Source organism: Micropterus dolomieu, linkage group LG22 (assembly GCF_021292245.1).
Source record: "Micropterus dolomieu isolate WLL.071019.BEF.003 ecotype Adirondacks linkage group LG22, ASM2129224v1, whole genome shotgun sequence".
Lineage (NCBI taxonomy): Eukaryota > Metazoa > Chordata > Actinopteri > Centrarchiformes > Centrarchidae > Micropterus > Micropterus dolomieu.
This window is the reverse complement of record NC_060171.1, coordinates 31,643,264-31,659,253: the sequence shown is the minus strand read 5'-3', so window position 1 is coordinate 31,659,253 and position 15,990 is coordinate 31,643,264. Positions and strand designations below refer to the sequence as shown.

Here is a 15,990-nt window from a genome sequence, read left to right as displayed (position 1 = left end):
GGGATGGGGTGTGGACTCTAGCTGAGTGTATATGTAAGCATACATCTTCACTCAGTGATTTCATACTGTGTTTGGATTCTTTTAACCCCATGGGCCTGTCATGAAAATGGATCAATTACAGTAACAGACAAAAGCCCAAACCAGGAAACTAATGCAGTTTGTTTACTTTGAATAAAATATGGCTTTTGTTCTTTTTTAATCTGGAATACTCCGCAAGCAGAGAAAGGAACAGACCACAAAGACATCTGTTGCACATTTTAGGTCCCATTGGCTCCAATACAGATGTGTTTATATGTTGATTAGTTTTGGTCTCATCTAGTTTATGTTCTAGTTTTAGCGTCTCAAAAATCAAACTTGTGAGTTGGCAAAGTTTATTTTCCCAAAAGACAGGCTGGACTCGCCACTTAACAAAATTTTTTTATTCAAATATAATTTTTTCATTGAGCACAAAGGTTAATTCTTGATTTTATATGTTATTGTCTTATACATACAAAGGCAAATGTTAGGGTTTAGAGCAGCAAACATATTAACACACTCGTTTCATTTTGGTTTTAAGACATGCAACCGGCTGTGTGCATCTTTTGTTGGGTATTTTGTCATGTACTGTGTCTGAACAGGAGTTTGATATCACTTTGGTCTTTACACATTCAGAGGAGAACGTGCTAGCTTAACGCAAGGGCTGGTATCGTAGATATATATACGTAGATGCCACAACGAGATGCGTCTCTGCTGCCTTGATATTGCAGCGGGGTTCTGGCCAGTTCAAATAGCAGAAAATGTGTATTGAATTGAAATTAAGCATAAAGTGTAAATGAGCAAATTATAATTATTTCACTATAAATATGAGTAAAAACAACATAGTGAAGCCTGCCAAATTATATTATGAATTAAATTATAATTAAAAAGTACTATTACTATCTACAAAAGATAGTATTTTTGTTTTTTAATAGGAATTTCCTGCAGTGTCCCATATCATAAATACATGCCTGGCATTTGTAACAAACCAAACTGCAATGTTGTATCTACGAATATATAGTATCTATATGGAGGTGTGAGGCTTGCTAATGTTAGCCACTGGTAATCCTACATTCAGGAATCATCTGGTTTTGCTGAGCCGGATATGTGAACCCGGTAGCTTCACTGTGTCAGTAAAAACACCTCCACAACATAAACTGTTTGCTTGTTAAACCACCATGTGTCAATGTTTCTATTTCTACATGTGTTAGATACAGAACCTGTGACTTGTGGGTGTCGACACATAACTTATTACTTATGCCGTTGAGTAATTGGTAAAGAAACCCAATTAATCAGTGAGTAAGGATAACACTGCTGATTACAAAGCAACAACAACATGGATTGGCGGTTTGTTGATTTATTATCATAGAATTGAACTGAACTAAAGCTAAAGCTGGATAAGGATCATCGACACAGAACTTTTGTTGGTGTCAGATAAGAATGCTTAACGCTGCCATAGCTATTGATCGCAACAAGTGGATTAAGCTATAGAATAGCTCGAGCCTTAATTGTTACAAAAATGTAAGCCATCAGAATACTTTGAAAGGCACTATAATCACAAGTTCTACACATGAAACACTTTTTTACTTACCTCTCTGAATTTTGATCCCCTTCATAATCTGGGTCACCTTCAATATATGTGCTTACATACAGTGCATCAAGATTTTCTGATATCTCTCCCTTGAAAGCCAGAAACAAACTGTAGTTACGGCCTGCCTCCAAGGCATTATTCAACTGGATCTCGAGGAAGTTACTTTCGTCTTCGTGGTATTTCAGCTCGGAAACACTTATCATCTCATTTGTGTTTTTGTCCATCACCGCTGGATCAGAAACAGCCAGGTCCTTGCTGTTAAGGTAGATTGTGCTAGTCCTCTGGACGCAGTGAAAGTTAACCGTAGAGTTTCCGGTGAAGAGCATTGTCTGATTGGGACTGGTCACATTTATCTTCTCGATGATTTGGGTGTAGAGGTGAGGCTGGAGGAAGACCTTGTAGCTCTGAGGTATGAGATTCTTTGGCAGCCGCATGACAGGTGGTGGTCCTGTTGTGGTGGACGGGAAGGTTGGACGGGGCGTCGGATTCAATTTAGAGATCTCAGTCTTGTACAGAATGGTCATGGTGACAATGCCAGCAATGACAGAGATGGTCAGGATGACAAAGGCAGTGGCGAGTGCCTTGGATGTAAAGGAATCTTTCATGCCGAAAGAGGTGGCTGCTTCCTCCTGTCAGTCCTGAAGGTCCAGTTGCTTGACTGGTAGAGATGAATCTGATGGCGTCCCTGAGCTTGTATGCCTTTGGTCTGCAATGACTGATCTGTTCGAGTCCAAGTAACCTCCCTCTCATAAACAGGGCTTGGCCTTAGCAATTGAGGGTCTGCACTTAGATTAAGCATTAACTTGAGCATTGCCAAAGGAGCAAAGAGTAAGTGTTACAGCGTGAAGGGGCCGATGTTCATTGGCCTTGTTGTAAATATTCAGATTGTGCTGTCAAACATCTGGGGGTGATTTCTGTAGTCTTGCCACTAACTCAGGGGTTAAGTAAACCTCTAGGAACACTTTATCCTCACAACCCATTACACACACAACCCTGTCCAACCCATTACGCACATGTTCCCTTTCAATAAACATAACACACACTGCCCGAACCATCATAATCACATTGCAGTGACATTTCCTCCAACTACTGCAGTCCACGGCCAGGTAAAACCTCAAAGCAGGGGGCCGGACGTTGGCTTCCAAAGATACATGTCAACACAGATCCTGGGCGATTGACAAAGTCCCTACAAACGAGAAGCATATGAGGGGAGGAGTGCTGAGTGGGCAGCATATGAGAGTAGAAAACAACAGCAGGAGAATACAGAACAGAGTGATTTGGGAAATCACTGAATTGGCTGGAAAGCCCCAACCTCAGGGAATCACGACCACCATGACTACCCCCCCCACACACACACACACACACACACACACAGACACCTCACCTCAGGAGATGAAAACATGGGGAAACAAAATGAAGCAAAATGAGAACAGTATAGGAAAAGCAGTGTACAGTGTGGTGGTGGTTTTTTGTACTGAGAACAGATGTTCTTGTTGCAGTGTCAAGGGAATCAAACCGACCCGACCACACTGAAACACTACGATGGTCCAACAACTTAGGCAAATCATCAGCGCAGTGGGAGCCAGCTGGAGGAGAGGCCAAGAAAAGCCACATTCATTCCTGTCGCACATTATGGTCTCGAATGAGCTGGATGTAATTATGTGTTACGACACTTATGAAAAAACACTTTTTCTTTTTTGGGGATTTAAAAAAAAAAACCACGACAAATTCCATTCATTTAGTCACGGAGTGTAACAAAGCAAATAAAATGCCCAAGAAACAATTCCCTGGTGCTCACTTAAAACAGTTAATAAGTTCCAGGATTTTATTTAAAAAGTGGTCCAGATGTTAGAACATCTGTTAAATGTCAGGGCCCTCTACTCACACACCATGCACGTGTTGCTTCCAGGAAGAACTTATTCCTTAGGAAGCCGGAGGTAAGTTTTGGGATCGGAGCTGTCATCTGTCAGATGATTCATGTTTCTCGGCGAAGCCTCAAGCTGATGCCGGCACACACAGCAGAGATGGGTTTATACACACAGACACACGCTTACAAATGAAAGTTAAGATTTAAAACAATCTTCTTTATGAAGAATCTTGTAAAATGTTTTACACTCAAAAGGTTCCATCAGTTAACTAAAATGTCACACGTACATCGATATTTCTGAAGAGCATAAATACCCTCAAGCACACATCTGCTACTCGGACAAGCCATGAGCACAAGTACTGTAGTGAAATGATGTCACACTGGTACATTTGTAAACACGTTTCTGAGAGAGAAACCTTCACAGCCAGAGCTTTGAGAATAGCGACCTCTACTTTTTGGGAGCATAATAGCAAAAGCACCTTTTCCACATATGAAATAGCTGGACCTGCTTGCTGCAGTGATTTGAGCAACCTTTCATTACAGCAGTGGAAATGTGCAAATTGGAAGTTTCCAAAGATCAAGAGTGGAGGAATTCTTTCTTTTTAAGACAGGCAGGGAAAATTGTTACAGTAGCTCTCCATCTGCTTTGGGAGAAATACTCACAGGATGAAAAGAAACGTCATACGCATCAACAGTTAAAACAAAAGGGGCACTCACAGAATAAATGTTGAGTGCAAACTGGAAAAGCACTGGAATGAACCCTCATTCAGCTGTGCTGCATTCCTGACAGGCTGTGATTAGAATTACACCAGCTTAATACTGGCAGGCTAAGTGTGTGCCAATGTATTTAGCTGCCAAGTCAGAGTGGCTACACAGAATCAGCTTTGGTTTTCAGGTAATTCAGAATGGGGTTGTCTACAGCACTTGGTCCTACTGACCCAGGGTCAGTACCCATCAATTTAAAAAAGCTTTTTTGTCATCTACTATGTCTTCACTTGCCGCAAATGTTACAAAATGTATGTAATTCAAATTTGCTATTTGGGATACAATTAATTAATGTCTTCTATCAGCATATAGTCAGTTTATTTCCTGCATGTGCACCTCTGGTCTCATCTGCCATTTGTGCAACCTTCTAGTAAAGGGCTCATTTTCTCTACAGCACTGCCCATCGAATAGAAACAGTAGACGACTGTCTGTGAGGATAATTACATCTGAACTCAATATTAACCAAACTAATAGGAATAGTTACATTTTCAGTACAGCACCTATCCGTTTTTCTATAACTAAGAAATCGTTTTTATTTTGATTTGTTTAGAAATTTGATACTGAGAATAAAGGGAAAGAGAATAAATAATATTTTTTAAAGATAAAGTCGTAAAACTTTGAGAATGAAACCGTAGTATTTCCAGCAAAAGTTGTAATAATTTGAAAATAAATCTGTAATATTTCTGTTCTTCTGAGATTTTGACCAAGGAGACTCTTCTCTCAACTTTTTCTTGAAATTACATAGCAACATTTTTTATTTAAATAAATTAGCGATGTTAATCTTGACATATTACAACTTTTTCTGGTAAAAGTACGACTGTATAATGAAAATATGGTGATTATATTCTTGAAAACACAACGTTCTGCCATCTGTTTTTCTTACCTCAGCAGTGTTCCGTCATAGTTTTCACTTTAAACAAGTTTAAAAGGCATTCTCCACAACTCGAAGAAGCCATTACACTCCGTCATTTAATCTTCTTTTCACAACACATCACTGGACTCAGGTAGAACTGTAGTTAATGTTGTACTTTTTCCACGACAGACCTCTAGTGGAAGTGAATCAAGGAAAGCACAACACAGTGCAATCAGCATGGAGCACATCTGGTTTTTGGAGATAATTGACAAACAAAATAAAACAATTATTGACACACTGTGTATCATTATCTTGGGGAAGTATTTCCAACTGTAACAGCAGCTTCCTCTTTAAGAATTGAAAACAACTTGTAGTCCTTTAATTTCAGTTTTCAAGTTTCAGTTTATGTGTCCCTCTGAGTACATTCATTCAAATGAGGACAAAAATAGGGTGTGTGTAAAAGCAATATATTGATTTCTTCTGGAATCAATCAATGACCATATATGGCATGTACTTCCTTTGATGTCACACAGTTCACTACCAAAGCCAGCTGTCTAGATGCTGAACACAGTAACAGGACTGTTCCAGGATGGCAGACAGCTCCCCATAGCTCTCCTCTCTCCACGTGGTGAGCAGCCTCTCGTTGTTGAGGGCCTGGAGCTTCGGCGTCCCTTCCCGGAGGACGTGGTAGAGGCAGGGCCAGCGGCTCTGGATCCTCAACCTGGTCCTACGGTCCAGTGTGATCCCGCGGACGATCTTCTTGGCTCGAAGCTCCCGAAGGGCAGGCAGCTTCAGACAGGAGAAGACCAAGCCTCGGCTGGGCGACACGTCCAGGAACTCCAGAGACTGAGACTCCAGAATGTACGAGATGCCCAGGTTCCTCAGCGGCACCAGGATGTGTAAAGTCAGAGACTTCAGGTTAGGCAGGGATTTGGTTAAGGTTTGCAGTGTAGAGGGGGTCACTCCTTTAAAGACCCAGAAGTATTTGAGCTCGAGGACTCGGAGCTGCTGGAACTGGGTGAGCAGCGACACGGACATATCTGACCAGTCGAAGTGTGAGCGCATCTTGGAGATGCGCGGGCAGCTGTGGGTGAGTTTGGTCAGCAGCTCCTGGAAACTGGTCACCTGTCAAATCAAATTAAACAGGTAAACCATCTGCCTGGAGATTGGTCTGTATAACAAAGGACTTGTTCGTCTGGTTTTGCTAAGCCCCCGGAAGCCAAATAATGTCAACCCTGACATGTTAAATTGATTGCATTTTTAACTAACAGCAACACAGGAGAACATAGTGACAAAATTAGCCAAGTTGAATTCTATTAAAATAACTTTATCAAGTCCATGTTAGTTTAAAGTTTGTACAAATAGGAAGCAAGATAGACTTTTTCAAAATTTGTCTGTTGTGTTTCACTACGATTTTGTTTTAATTTTTCACATTGTCATTTTGCTGTCTGAATAAATCTAGATCACAGCACACTTGCTTCTTTATTGTTCCCAGATGAATGAGACACATAGCCTGTATTTACAGTGGACATTTTGACTTGTCATATCAGAAAAGCACAGGTGGAACTAATAACATAACAATGGCCATAGGCCAATCAGCTGATTACACTATTAGTTACACCAGTGTTTGACAAATCAAAATGTCTGCTGTGAAAAAGGTCTATTCATCGTTCATACCACATTTTTTTCCTTGGTTATGCACACCCGCTCTGCGGGGCTTTGCATCCATCCAGCGGGGCCCATCTGCCAATTTGGGAACTTCTACCTTACACAGGGTATCTTGAAGACAGTAACATTAGTTATAACACTTTTTTCTGTACTTGATTGCAGGTTGTCAGGAACCATCTATGAACTACAAGTGAGACTTGTGTAACAGATGTGCATGCAGGAGGCCAGCGCTGGACTACTAATCTGGCATACTGGGCATTATCCTGTTGAGCCGACGCACCTTGGGGCCAATATAATAAACATTTTTAATATAAAAAAAAACATAAAACAAAACATACGCGGATACTGCCAAATGTGCAGAAATCCCAGATATGTTTGCTGCATGGGCAGCAGCAGTATCAAGGTTTTTATTTATCATTGTACAATACATGGTTGTACAACGAAATGTGGCTTCAACAGCAGTACCATTATGCAGGGTTCAAGTCCAGACCTGCAGAGGACTGTTTAATCATTTTTGGGGAGTTATTATTTTATTATTATTATGTATTATTATTATTACTACTGCTAGCCACAGTATCGAAGAAGCTCACTGACTCATAATTATAGGTGTACCATTACCACACAGTTGAACAGCTGTTGAACAGCTATCTATTCCAGAGCTACTGATCAGATTATATTAGGACTGCAGTTTATGTGTATTTTCAATACTGATCATCTTTCCAGTTAATTGTTTAATTGTTTAGTCTATAAAATGACACAATGATGTACAACATGTAGAAAAGCAGCAAATCCTCTCGGGGAATATTTGGCATCTTTGCCTGATAATGACTCTAAATGCTCAACAGATTATTGATTATTTTCTGTTGATCATCTAATCGATTCATAGACTACTGCATTTCAGCATTACAAAATATTACAAGAAAAGGTTCAAGATGTGATAAGTTAATCCCTTCAGAAGGAAAGTAAAACACATTTTGGTATCAAGTACCAGGGTGGTAAACATGAGAGTGCAGTTTACTGAGGTCAACAAAAGTTCAGTTACTGCTTTGTTGCAATCAGGACAACAAAAAAAGTTACCTGGTCCATCTTAGTAATGCTGTCCTGGTGTGAACTGGAGCTGGAGTGGACCCTGAGGTCCAGCGGTTCAAGAAGAGTAAAGGTCCAGTTAAGGTCCAGGTGGCTGAGGTCTCTGCAGTGGACATTATCCAGCAGGTGATTTAGCAGCTCACCCCACTTGTTGCAGCGATCCCCCAGGTCGAAGCTGGCCTTCAGCGTGAGCAGGCTGGCCCGACGTGAGATTAGGTGGTGGGTGTAATGGTGGACCCAGGATTTCCACCTCTCAAACTCACGGTTGGAAACAAGCAGCCCCTCCTGACCCAGATGGAAGACGCCTCGACGGGAGTAGTCTGCCACCCGCCATAGCTTCCATGAGCGGACGAGGCAGCTCCAGCTCAGGCAAACCAGGGCGCAGCTACATTTATCCACCTCATTCAGAAAGGACAACACGTGCAGCTGGCACTCCACCGGCAGGAAATTAAAAGGAAAGTAGTCGTCCACTGTTTTCCGCCGACTGCTTACAGGGACCAGGGGTCTTTTTCGCGGGGACATGATGGCAGGTGAGGAAATGATATTGGTGGTCATTGGTGGAGGTCAGAATCTCCACCGGGTGGTCTTGTGGTTTGGTTTAGCCATAAATATCTCTGGCCTGGTGAAGTCTTAATCTAAAGACAGGAAAGAGACAAACAATGATTTAAGATGTTGCCTTTGCGTTTGTATTATTTTTTTCAAGTTGTGTCAGGAAACAGGCAGAAAAGAAATGGAGAATATCATCAGAAATCACAGTATATTTGGTCTGCCTGGACAACTCAGTAAATGCTTGGGATTCTGAACCACTTCAACCAAAACTAACCATAATGGTCCAACCCACTGACATCATTGAGAATATTAAACAGGACTGATTCAATTCTAACATCAAACTGATGATAAAACAAAACCTAACCTTTTACTTTGATGTATAAACCTAACTTGGTATTATATGGCTCCAGTTCAGTTTTTATTTTTTAACTTAAATTTCGGTTTCAAACTCACAATGAGTCTGGAACCACAGAATTAAACCCTTTAAAGTCCGGTGCGCAAACGCGATATGGTTAAATATGTGGTCGTTGTCTTTTTATTCACATTTAACAGGGAAGTTAACCAACGAGACAACTTGTGTTAGGTTAGTGCTTCAACCAACACCACCGTTTAAAAAAAAACGTGATGCAAACGTGCCCACTTTTAACACTGCAGTTTAATGAAGTGACCCGTCGGTTTGTAACCTGACTCGAGCTCCTTTGGCAGCGCCGTTATTCGCTCTCATTTGCTGATAGTTATCTTTCAGCTTCTATCAAACTAACAGGGGCACATTCAAAGATTTTAAGCGTCTACTCATGAACGCTATAGTGGGGGTTATGTGAATGTTTTGCAACATTATCGAGACAAGTTACCTTTCGGGCGAACAGGCTCCCTCCCAGTCCTCAGTTAAAAAGCTAACCTGCTAAGTTAGAAGCTAACCGAGAGAAGACAAAGGAGTTTAAAATTAAACCTATAACTACGCTTTGTTGAGGATTTGATAGGCTTTACTTTGCATCCGAACGTATTACTGAGTGTCAAACAACCTATACCAATCCACTTTTTAAACAGTAAAGAACAGTCAGTAACTAGGCCGGCTAGTTAGCTGCCGAACAGCTGAGTTCTGTTGTTGTTATTGTTTTGGCTCGTTGATAATGGCGTCATCAAAATGCGCCGGCCTGCGCGTTTTGTACCGCGGCGTTTACCGTCGGGCGGAGGTTAATGTTAAATAGAAAGGGCTAAGAAAAGTAACCGTTTCACCTCAATGCTGACAGGTCGCATGTTGCGATTAATTCAAGACGTAACATCAAAGAGACAGTATTTGTATGTAGAGTCTGAAGATCTCAAGCGGGTGTAGGGGAGAAAGAAGAACGAGCGCCTTCTGTTGTTTGCATGTAAAACCAGTTGTGAGGAGAATGTAGAGCTGTTCTTAGCCTGCCTAATTTTGATGTTTAACCATTTTAATTTATTTGTATTTAACTGACATTTTGAACAGTGAATTAGCTCTATGTGTTTTCTATTTTCTATTACAGTCCTCTTTTGATTGGAATTCATTGTTTTAACCAGTAGATGGCACTCTGAATTTACAGAAAAACGTGGGCTTGTGGATGCAGGTTCACTGCCTTCAAGCGGCATCCTTCTCTGGGATCCTCATGAACTACACCGACCGTTTCATCCAAAAGTCTGCCTGTGGGCTGGGAATGGAAGGCACCAGTAAAACACACATTTCCAGGAACACTAGAAATGTTATTAAAGACCATAGCATATAGGCCAACATCTAGGACACATAATACAACTACAACAAAAGGCCTGCAAAGAGAGTAGGCTTGAGACTTTCCTCTTTGATAAAGCTAATAGTAGGGCTGGCTCAGGTGAGTCCTGAGTAAGGCTGGGTATCATTTAAAATTTATAATACCAGTAGGCCTACCAAAACCAGTAGCCTACCCTTAAAGTGATACCGACTCCAATAGAGTAGGCTACTTCATTCGATACCTTGCATAAAATGCCACCAGTTGAAGCCACAGTAGTTGATTCGTAGCCTATTATTATTTTCTAATTCTCATCATCCTCATCCTCACTACTAGTAGCCTATCATAAAGACTGGAAAGGGAAAAGACTACAGCTTGCGAATTTTTAATGTTTGAATGAGAGAGGAGGAGTGAAATAGTTTAGTGACCAAATGAGTTGTGGGAAACGAATTTAAGGTAATTTTTTATACGAGTGTTGAAAGTAAACAACGGAAAATTATTTTGTAAACTTTCGATCAGTAACGTTAAACTGAATTGAAAGATCTCCGCGAGTGCTTTTTCCTTTAGTGATGGGTCCAAAAACGACAGTCACAAGTATAAAAGGAGTCTGTTTTAACAAGTTACTTAACTACACTAAAGACTCCAACGAAGCAAACTGAGGAAAAGATAATCTGCAAGTCCAACCGATCAAACCAACTAGGCCTACGCCTGAAGCAGCTGCAGCAACAGCCGGAGGCTCCGTGAGTAAAATCAGCTGATCGTCGCTGCGCCACAAAAGCCTTTAATTGATGTGATGGAACGCAGATGTGAATAACAAATAAAAATGTACAGAGAAGTATTAAATGATTCCAGGAAATGAAACCAACGGAAAACCAAGCTTGTGGTGATAAACGTGCAACAGTGACAAACATGCCTGAGACCGCAGCCAAATGAGCGGCTGTTAAAATCATACGTGGACTCGGCGGGCTGTTTCAGTCGATACCATAAAGGTATCCAGTAGAGATACCCATCCCTAGTCCTGAACCATCCCTTAATTACGCTGCTATAGGCTTAGACTTCTGGGGGACTTGCCATGATGCACCGAGCACTTTCTCCTCCTCCACCTTTTCATCTGTATTATCCCATTTTCATCCCATTACTGTATGTTACTAACTCAACTTCTTCCCTCTCTCCTAGTTTTGTGCTATCTCCTCCCTATGGTTTCCTGCTGCCCCCCAGCATTCATTCTCAAAACAAGAAAGAATGTTTCAGAAACATTGCATTTGCATTTGTGGGTGTGGTATTTAGCAAGTAAAATGACAGATTTATTATAAGAGCATAACCAAAGTCCTTACTTCTTCATCTTAAAATCAAACACACCAAAAGAAACATCCTTCAAACTAAAAGAAAATCTGTAATGAGACATGTTTGGATGAGCTCTTGAAATGTCTGACCAAAATGTAGACCCCTATGCATGAGAAGAACTCCAAACCCAATGTGAAACATTTTCATCTGTATTTTTACAAAATGAGCAGTCAGACTCAATGTCCTGCTATATTCCATAAGAAATGATTTTGCTGGTTAGAACCTGTGAATTCATTTAAATGTATCTTCTCTCATTTTTTTTAGTAAAAAAATATGCATGAGGCCAGGGACGCACGTTTCTCTAAGATATGTTCTCTATTATACCACTCCAAAATTGGATTATGTGAGGAATTGTGACTTTTTGGAATAAATACCAAACTTTTCTGTTTTGACATTTCTCTGCTGAAAAGCACAAATCACCCACAGCAGTATCAAATTAATTGACAGACCATTTCTCCCTTGCTGCAGTTTGTGCTTTGGTGACAAGTTTCCACACTGTGGAGAAGGAGAATGTGGAATGCAAGAGAGGTTTAAAAACACCATAGTCCAGTAATCCTAAATATGTACAGTAGCTGTACTGATGTCAGATTTCAAACAATATAGAAAAGAACAGATTTTTGCTTGTGGGAGAAGTTTGCTTTCATTGATTTCTGACAACTTTCTGCCTTTCTTTTTCCCTAAACCTAACCATGTAAGGCTTTGTGGCAGACAGCTCTTACAGCAAACTTCTCTCAATTGCCAGATGTTCTTGCTACGTGCCTGCATGTGAGGGAGAAAAGTGTGAGATGTTTATTATGAAAGTCCAACTTTCAGATTTTGAAATCATACACATGCCCTGTCCAACACTCCTGTGGAGCTTTGTTTTGCAGAGAGGTCCCAGTCTTTTGTTCTATCAGCACGTGCGCATGGACTTGGATCACAACATGAGCCCAGTGCGGTGTTCACAGACATGGTACAATTTTCTAACTGCAGCGGGTAATAAACATTGGCAGCAATGTGCCAATAACCTTCCGATCTATGAAGGTTTCAAAATATTCAAAACAGGTTGTGCACACATTTCATGAAGCATGGAATGCAATTCAACATTTGACATTGAGATTTCACTCAATATGTGAAAAATGTTGAACGTAAACAAAAGCATGTTTGTTTGGACTACAATGAAAACTGTTTTAAAACACCAGGTACCTTCAAATGCTGTTGATCGGCAGAAATACATATCAAACATTTAAAAATAAACTAGGCCTACATTCCTGTTAATGTTGCATGTTGGTCCGGCTTTCATGCTGTGCCACCTATCTCATTGATGCATGTAAAAACTACAAGATATGTATGGGCTATTGCTGTGTATGGGCAGTACTGAAGTTACAGACAGAATTTCAATATTTGAAACATGTGCAATGCTAGTGTGCTAGTGTAGTTAGTCAAACAATTAAATGCGGAAGTGTAGGCTATATACAAGGTCAGGTACATTGACATTATATTCAAACATAAACAGCCATACTTTTTATATAGGCCTAAAACCAAACAATGAAAAGTGCCCCCCCGACGTTATTAATATAAATTAATACACTGTGGGAAGAGAACATATTTACACATAACATTGTGTATGATGTTGTGTAATCAGAATTCGACTGTCCGACTGTCACTGAAGGCACCATCGGGTTTGTTTTGGTACAGCGTGGTAGTGTTCCGAGCCAACCAATGAGCGAAGAGAAGGGCACGGGCTTTTCATGTGACCCATCACTCCCCGCCCGCTCTAAACCGCCCGCCCTCCCCATCCTCCTTGTAAATCGGCACGTCCCTCATACTTAATTCATTCCTTACCAGTCAACGGACATCCTCGCCAATTGTCTCCGTTTCCTGACTTCTGAACAGCGCTGGGGTGAAACTTCGCATTTTTACCAACGAATAATAAAGAAAAGAAAACAAACTACAACATTCTGTTTCATAAATTTACCAAGAAAAAAAAATTAATTTGTAACCGAATACCCGAAATAAAGCCTCTGCGTCACAAACCAGAGGACAGGCTACACACCAGCGCTCAGGAGGGCGTCCAGCTCAGAATATCTCCGTTTCATTTCTTGAAAATCCGAAATGAAAACCAAATTTATCAACGGGGTTTCTTCTTCCCCCTCCATGTCGCTGGGTCTGCTGGTGACCGAGAACGCCCTGCAGGTCCAGCCCGACATCGAGGAGGACTGCAAGGAGCTGGTCCGCCTCGACCAGCCCGACCTGGACACCCAGCACAAGGCTTATCTGTGGTGCAGAGAGTTTCTCCACGGAGCCTGGAAAAGCCTGTCTGAGGACGATTTCCAAATCACCATCATAAGGTACAGTGCAGACATTTGCTTGTTTGATAGAAACAGACCCAGCTGGTTGAAGCTGGTGTGAGGATAACCGTTCAGCCTCATGTTATAGCCTACTCATCTTGCACCAAAAACATGTGTTTTAAAAAAAACATGGATAAAGCATTTAAAATAGGTATCTTTCTCGTTGCCGGAAGACGAGTTTGCCTTTCTCTTTATGTTTTCTAATGTGTCGCGCTCGGCGTCACGCCCACGCAAGACAACGATGGTAGTAGGCCTTTAGGCTACTGTAAGCTGTGTTGCAGGATGCTGTGTAAAGCCCGTAAACGGTGACGTGTCCCTGAAAGACACCACGGCGCGCATTTACAGTCACAGCTGACGGACTGCCAAGAATGCATATTGTACATGAACATACGGCTGAGACATTTTAACAGCTGAAAGAGTTGCGCCCACGTGACCGATTAACTGGCGATATTCGCAGAAATGTCGTAGGCGTGGCTTGAGGAGCCCTTGACGACTGAGTGGGTTCTTCGCTTATGTGAATATATGTAGACATAGTCTTTTAAATGTACGTCATTATCCTGCACATTGATTAACAAGGGTATCCAACCTGCAAGTTACTTTGCAGCGAGGACGTCTGCGTTATTGTCAGTTATGCCCTTGTGAAGCGTCATCTTTTGTAAGTACCGCCCCGATACAAAGACATGGGCCCAATCCCAATGCCCCCCTTAACCCTGAGCCCTGAACCCTCACAGACTTGGTTGCAAGGGCTCAAAACAGTGAACAGGAACGGGACAGCACTTTGCGACATGATCATGTTACCTTGACAATGCTGAAACATGTTTCACTATTTATTTTTGGATTTATTACTTTCCAACTGCCTGATTTAACGTTATATGTCTTTCAGGCTCTTGCCCTGAGTGGATGAGAGGTAGCTTAATTGTCAATCTACGTTTGTCAATAATCAATGCAGGATTGTTGGTCAAAACAGCAGAATTTAGCAAAAACTAAAATAAATAGTTGAATAAACTAAGTGTATAATAAAGCATTCCTCTGACTTCATGTCTTCTATGTACCATCTAAAATCTATGAAAACGTTTTTGTCTTACAATTTTAGCATCAGCCTTGGTTTTCATGCTTGTTTGTTTACTGTTCTTCTTCTCTTATAAAGCGGCTTGGCCTGATTTTTCTCTCGCTTCCGGGTTTCCCATGGTATCCTCTGTGATTCACATCACAACGCTATGAACTGTGGGCATATAGGGGTGGTGATGGCACCATGGATAAGACACATGCCTTTGGTGTGAGAGACTGGTTCGAATCCACGTTGAGACACCAATGTGTCCCTGAGCGAGACACTTAACTAGTTGCTCCATAGCCGTGTGACATCTGACATATAAAACAATTGTAAGTCGCTTTGGATAAAAGCGTCTGCTAAATTAATAAATGTAAATTCCCTCAGGCAAAGTCTGCAGAAATGCGGCCGTACAAAAACGGTCCCAAAGGGCCCAAAATTTCTGCGTGAGAGCCCTCTCGCACTTAACAAGAGTTGACGATTTGACAGTCCTCACGGACTTACCGGGAACGCGCCTTAAAGTCATTGAGTCTGTGAGTGTGGACATTGGGCCTTCGTCAAGAACAATTTCTCTGGCCACGCCTATTTTACAGAGGACACATCTGGTAACTTTTATCAACTTGACAGCACAAATATCCCAGATTTAATTTTGGCATTGAAACCAGGGAAGAAAAGTGGAAAGCAGCAGACATTCTTTAATAAGGTGCAGCTGAGGAATGTTTTCCACTGTTTAGTAGGTGTATCACAGGTCTCACACAATCAGCAGTGACAAAAATGTAAACAAAAAAGGCTGTGTTAAAAAGTCTGGGAAATGCAGGGTGCTTGCGTACACAACAGGGTGTGTACGCAAGCGTACATCCGTTTTGCTGGTGCTGAACTCGGCCCCTGATCACAAACGATCACAAATTTGCGATTCCCCTACTCTGCCTCTGATTGGCTTAGCTCACGTAGCCATCGCTCAAAGAACAGGAAGTTTTTGCTGTTTTCGGCAAATTAGCAAGAAATACTTAAGCCTGAATAATTTCTTCTAAATGCAGGCCAAGGTTTTTAAAGTGTTGTCTCATGTATTAGAAGTGTGCCAGGGTTTTCATGGACTTTCATAAATATTATTTAAATATTTGAACATATGCATTATTGTAGGATCTAATTG

At 41.3% G+C, this 15,990-nt stretch overlaps 3 protein-coding genes across 5 annotated transcripts in view; 1 reads left to right on the top strand and 2 right to left on the bottom strand.

Annotated features, from left to right (window-relative positions):
• Window positions 1-1,464: 1,464 nt before the first annotated feature.
• anpepa (alanyl (membrane) aminopeptidase a) lies at window positions 1,465-2,467 on the bottom strand. The gene has a single exon (XM_046036326.1). The coding sequence runs from the start codon at window positions 2,209-2,211 to the stop codon at window positions 1,603-1,605; it is 609 nt and encodes a 202-aa protein (XP_045892282.1). The 5' UTR covers window positions 2,212-2,467; the 3' UTR covers window positions 1,465-1,602.
• A 1,202-nt stretch (window positions 2,468-3,669) lies between these two features.
• si:dkey-12e7.1 (uncharacterized protein LOC557553 homolog) lies at window positions 3,670-13,507 on the bottom strand. Of its 2 annotated transcripts, none has more exons than XM_046036242.1 (3): window positions 13,287-13,507; window positions 7,837-8,480; window positions 3,670-6,216 (listed from the first exon to the last, which is right to left on the bottom strand). In XM_046036242.1, the coding sequence occupies exons 2-3, from the start codon at window positions 8,398-8,400 to the stop codon at window positions 5,629-5,631; spliced, it is 1,152 nt and encodes a 383-aa protein (XP_045892198.1). In that variant the 5' UTR covers window positions 8,401-8,480; window positions 13,287-13,507; the 3' UTR covers window positions 3,670-5,628. The 2 variants fall into 2 exon arrangements, with proteins under 2 accessions (XP_045892198.1, XP_045892197.1); XM_046036241.1 differs by lacking the exon at window positions 13,287-13,507 and adding an exon at window positions 9,246-9,500.
• Window positions 13,262-15,990, top strand: part of chka (choline kinase alpha) — a 28,324-nt gene continuing 25,595 nt past the window's right edge. For both annotated transcript variants that reach the window (XM_046036240.1, XM_046036238.1), the window contains exon 1: window positions 13,262-13,792. In XM_046036240.1, the coding sequence (XP_045892196.1) occupies window positions 13,557-13,792 (236 nt within the window). In that variant the 5' untranslated portion in view covers window positions 13,262-13,556. The remainder of the gene's footprint in view (window positions 13,793-15,990) is intronic.

Coding starts and splice junctions, on each gene's coding strand:
- anpepa (XM_046036326.1), bottom strand. CDS start 2,211: ATGAAAGATTCCTTTACATCCAAGGCACTCGCCACTGCCTTTGTCATC.
- si:dkey-12e7.1 (XM_046036242.1), bottom strand. CDS start 8,400: ATGACCACCAATATCATTTCCTCACCTGCCATCATGTCCCCGCGAAAA. Junction 6,217..7,836: donor GCATTACTAAGATGGACCAG/GTAACTTTTTTT, acceptor TTGATTTGACAG/GTGACCAGTTTCCAGGAGCT.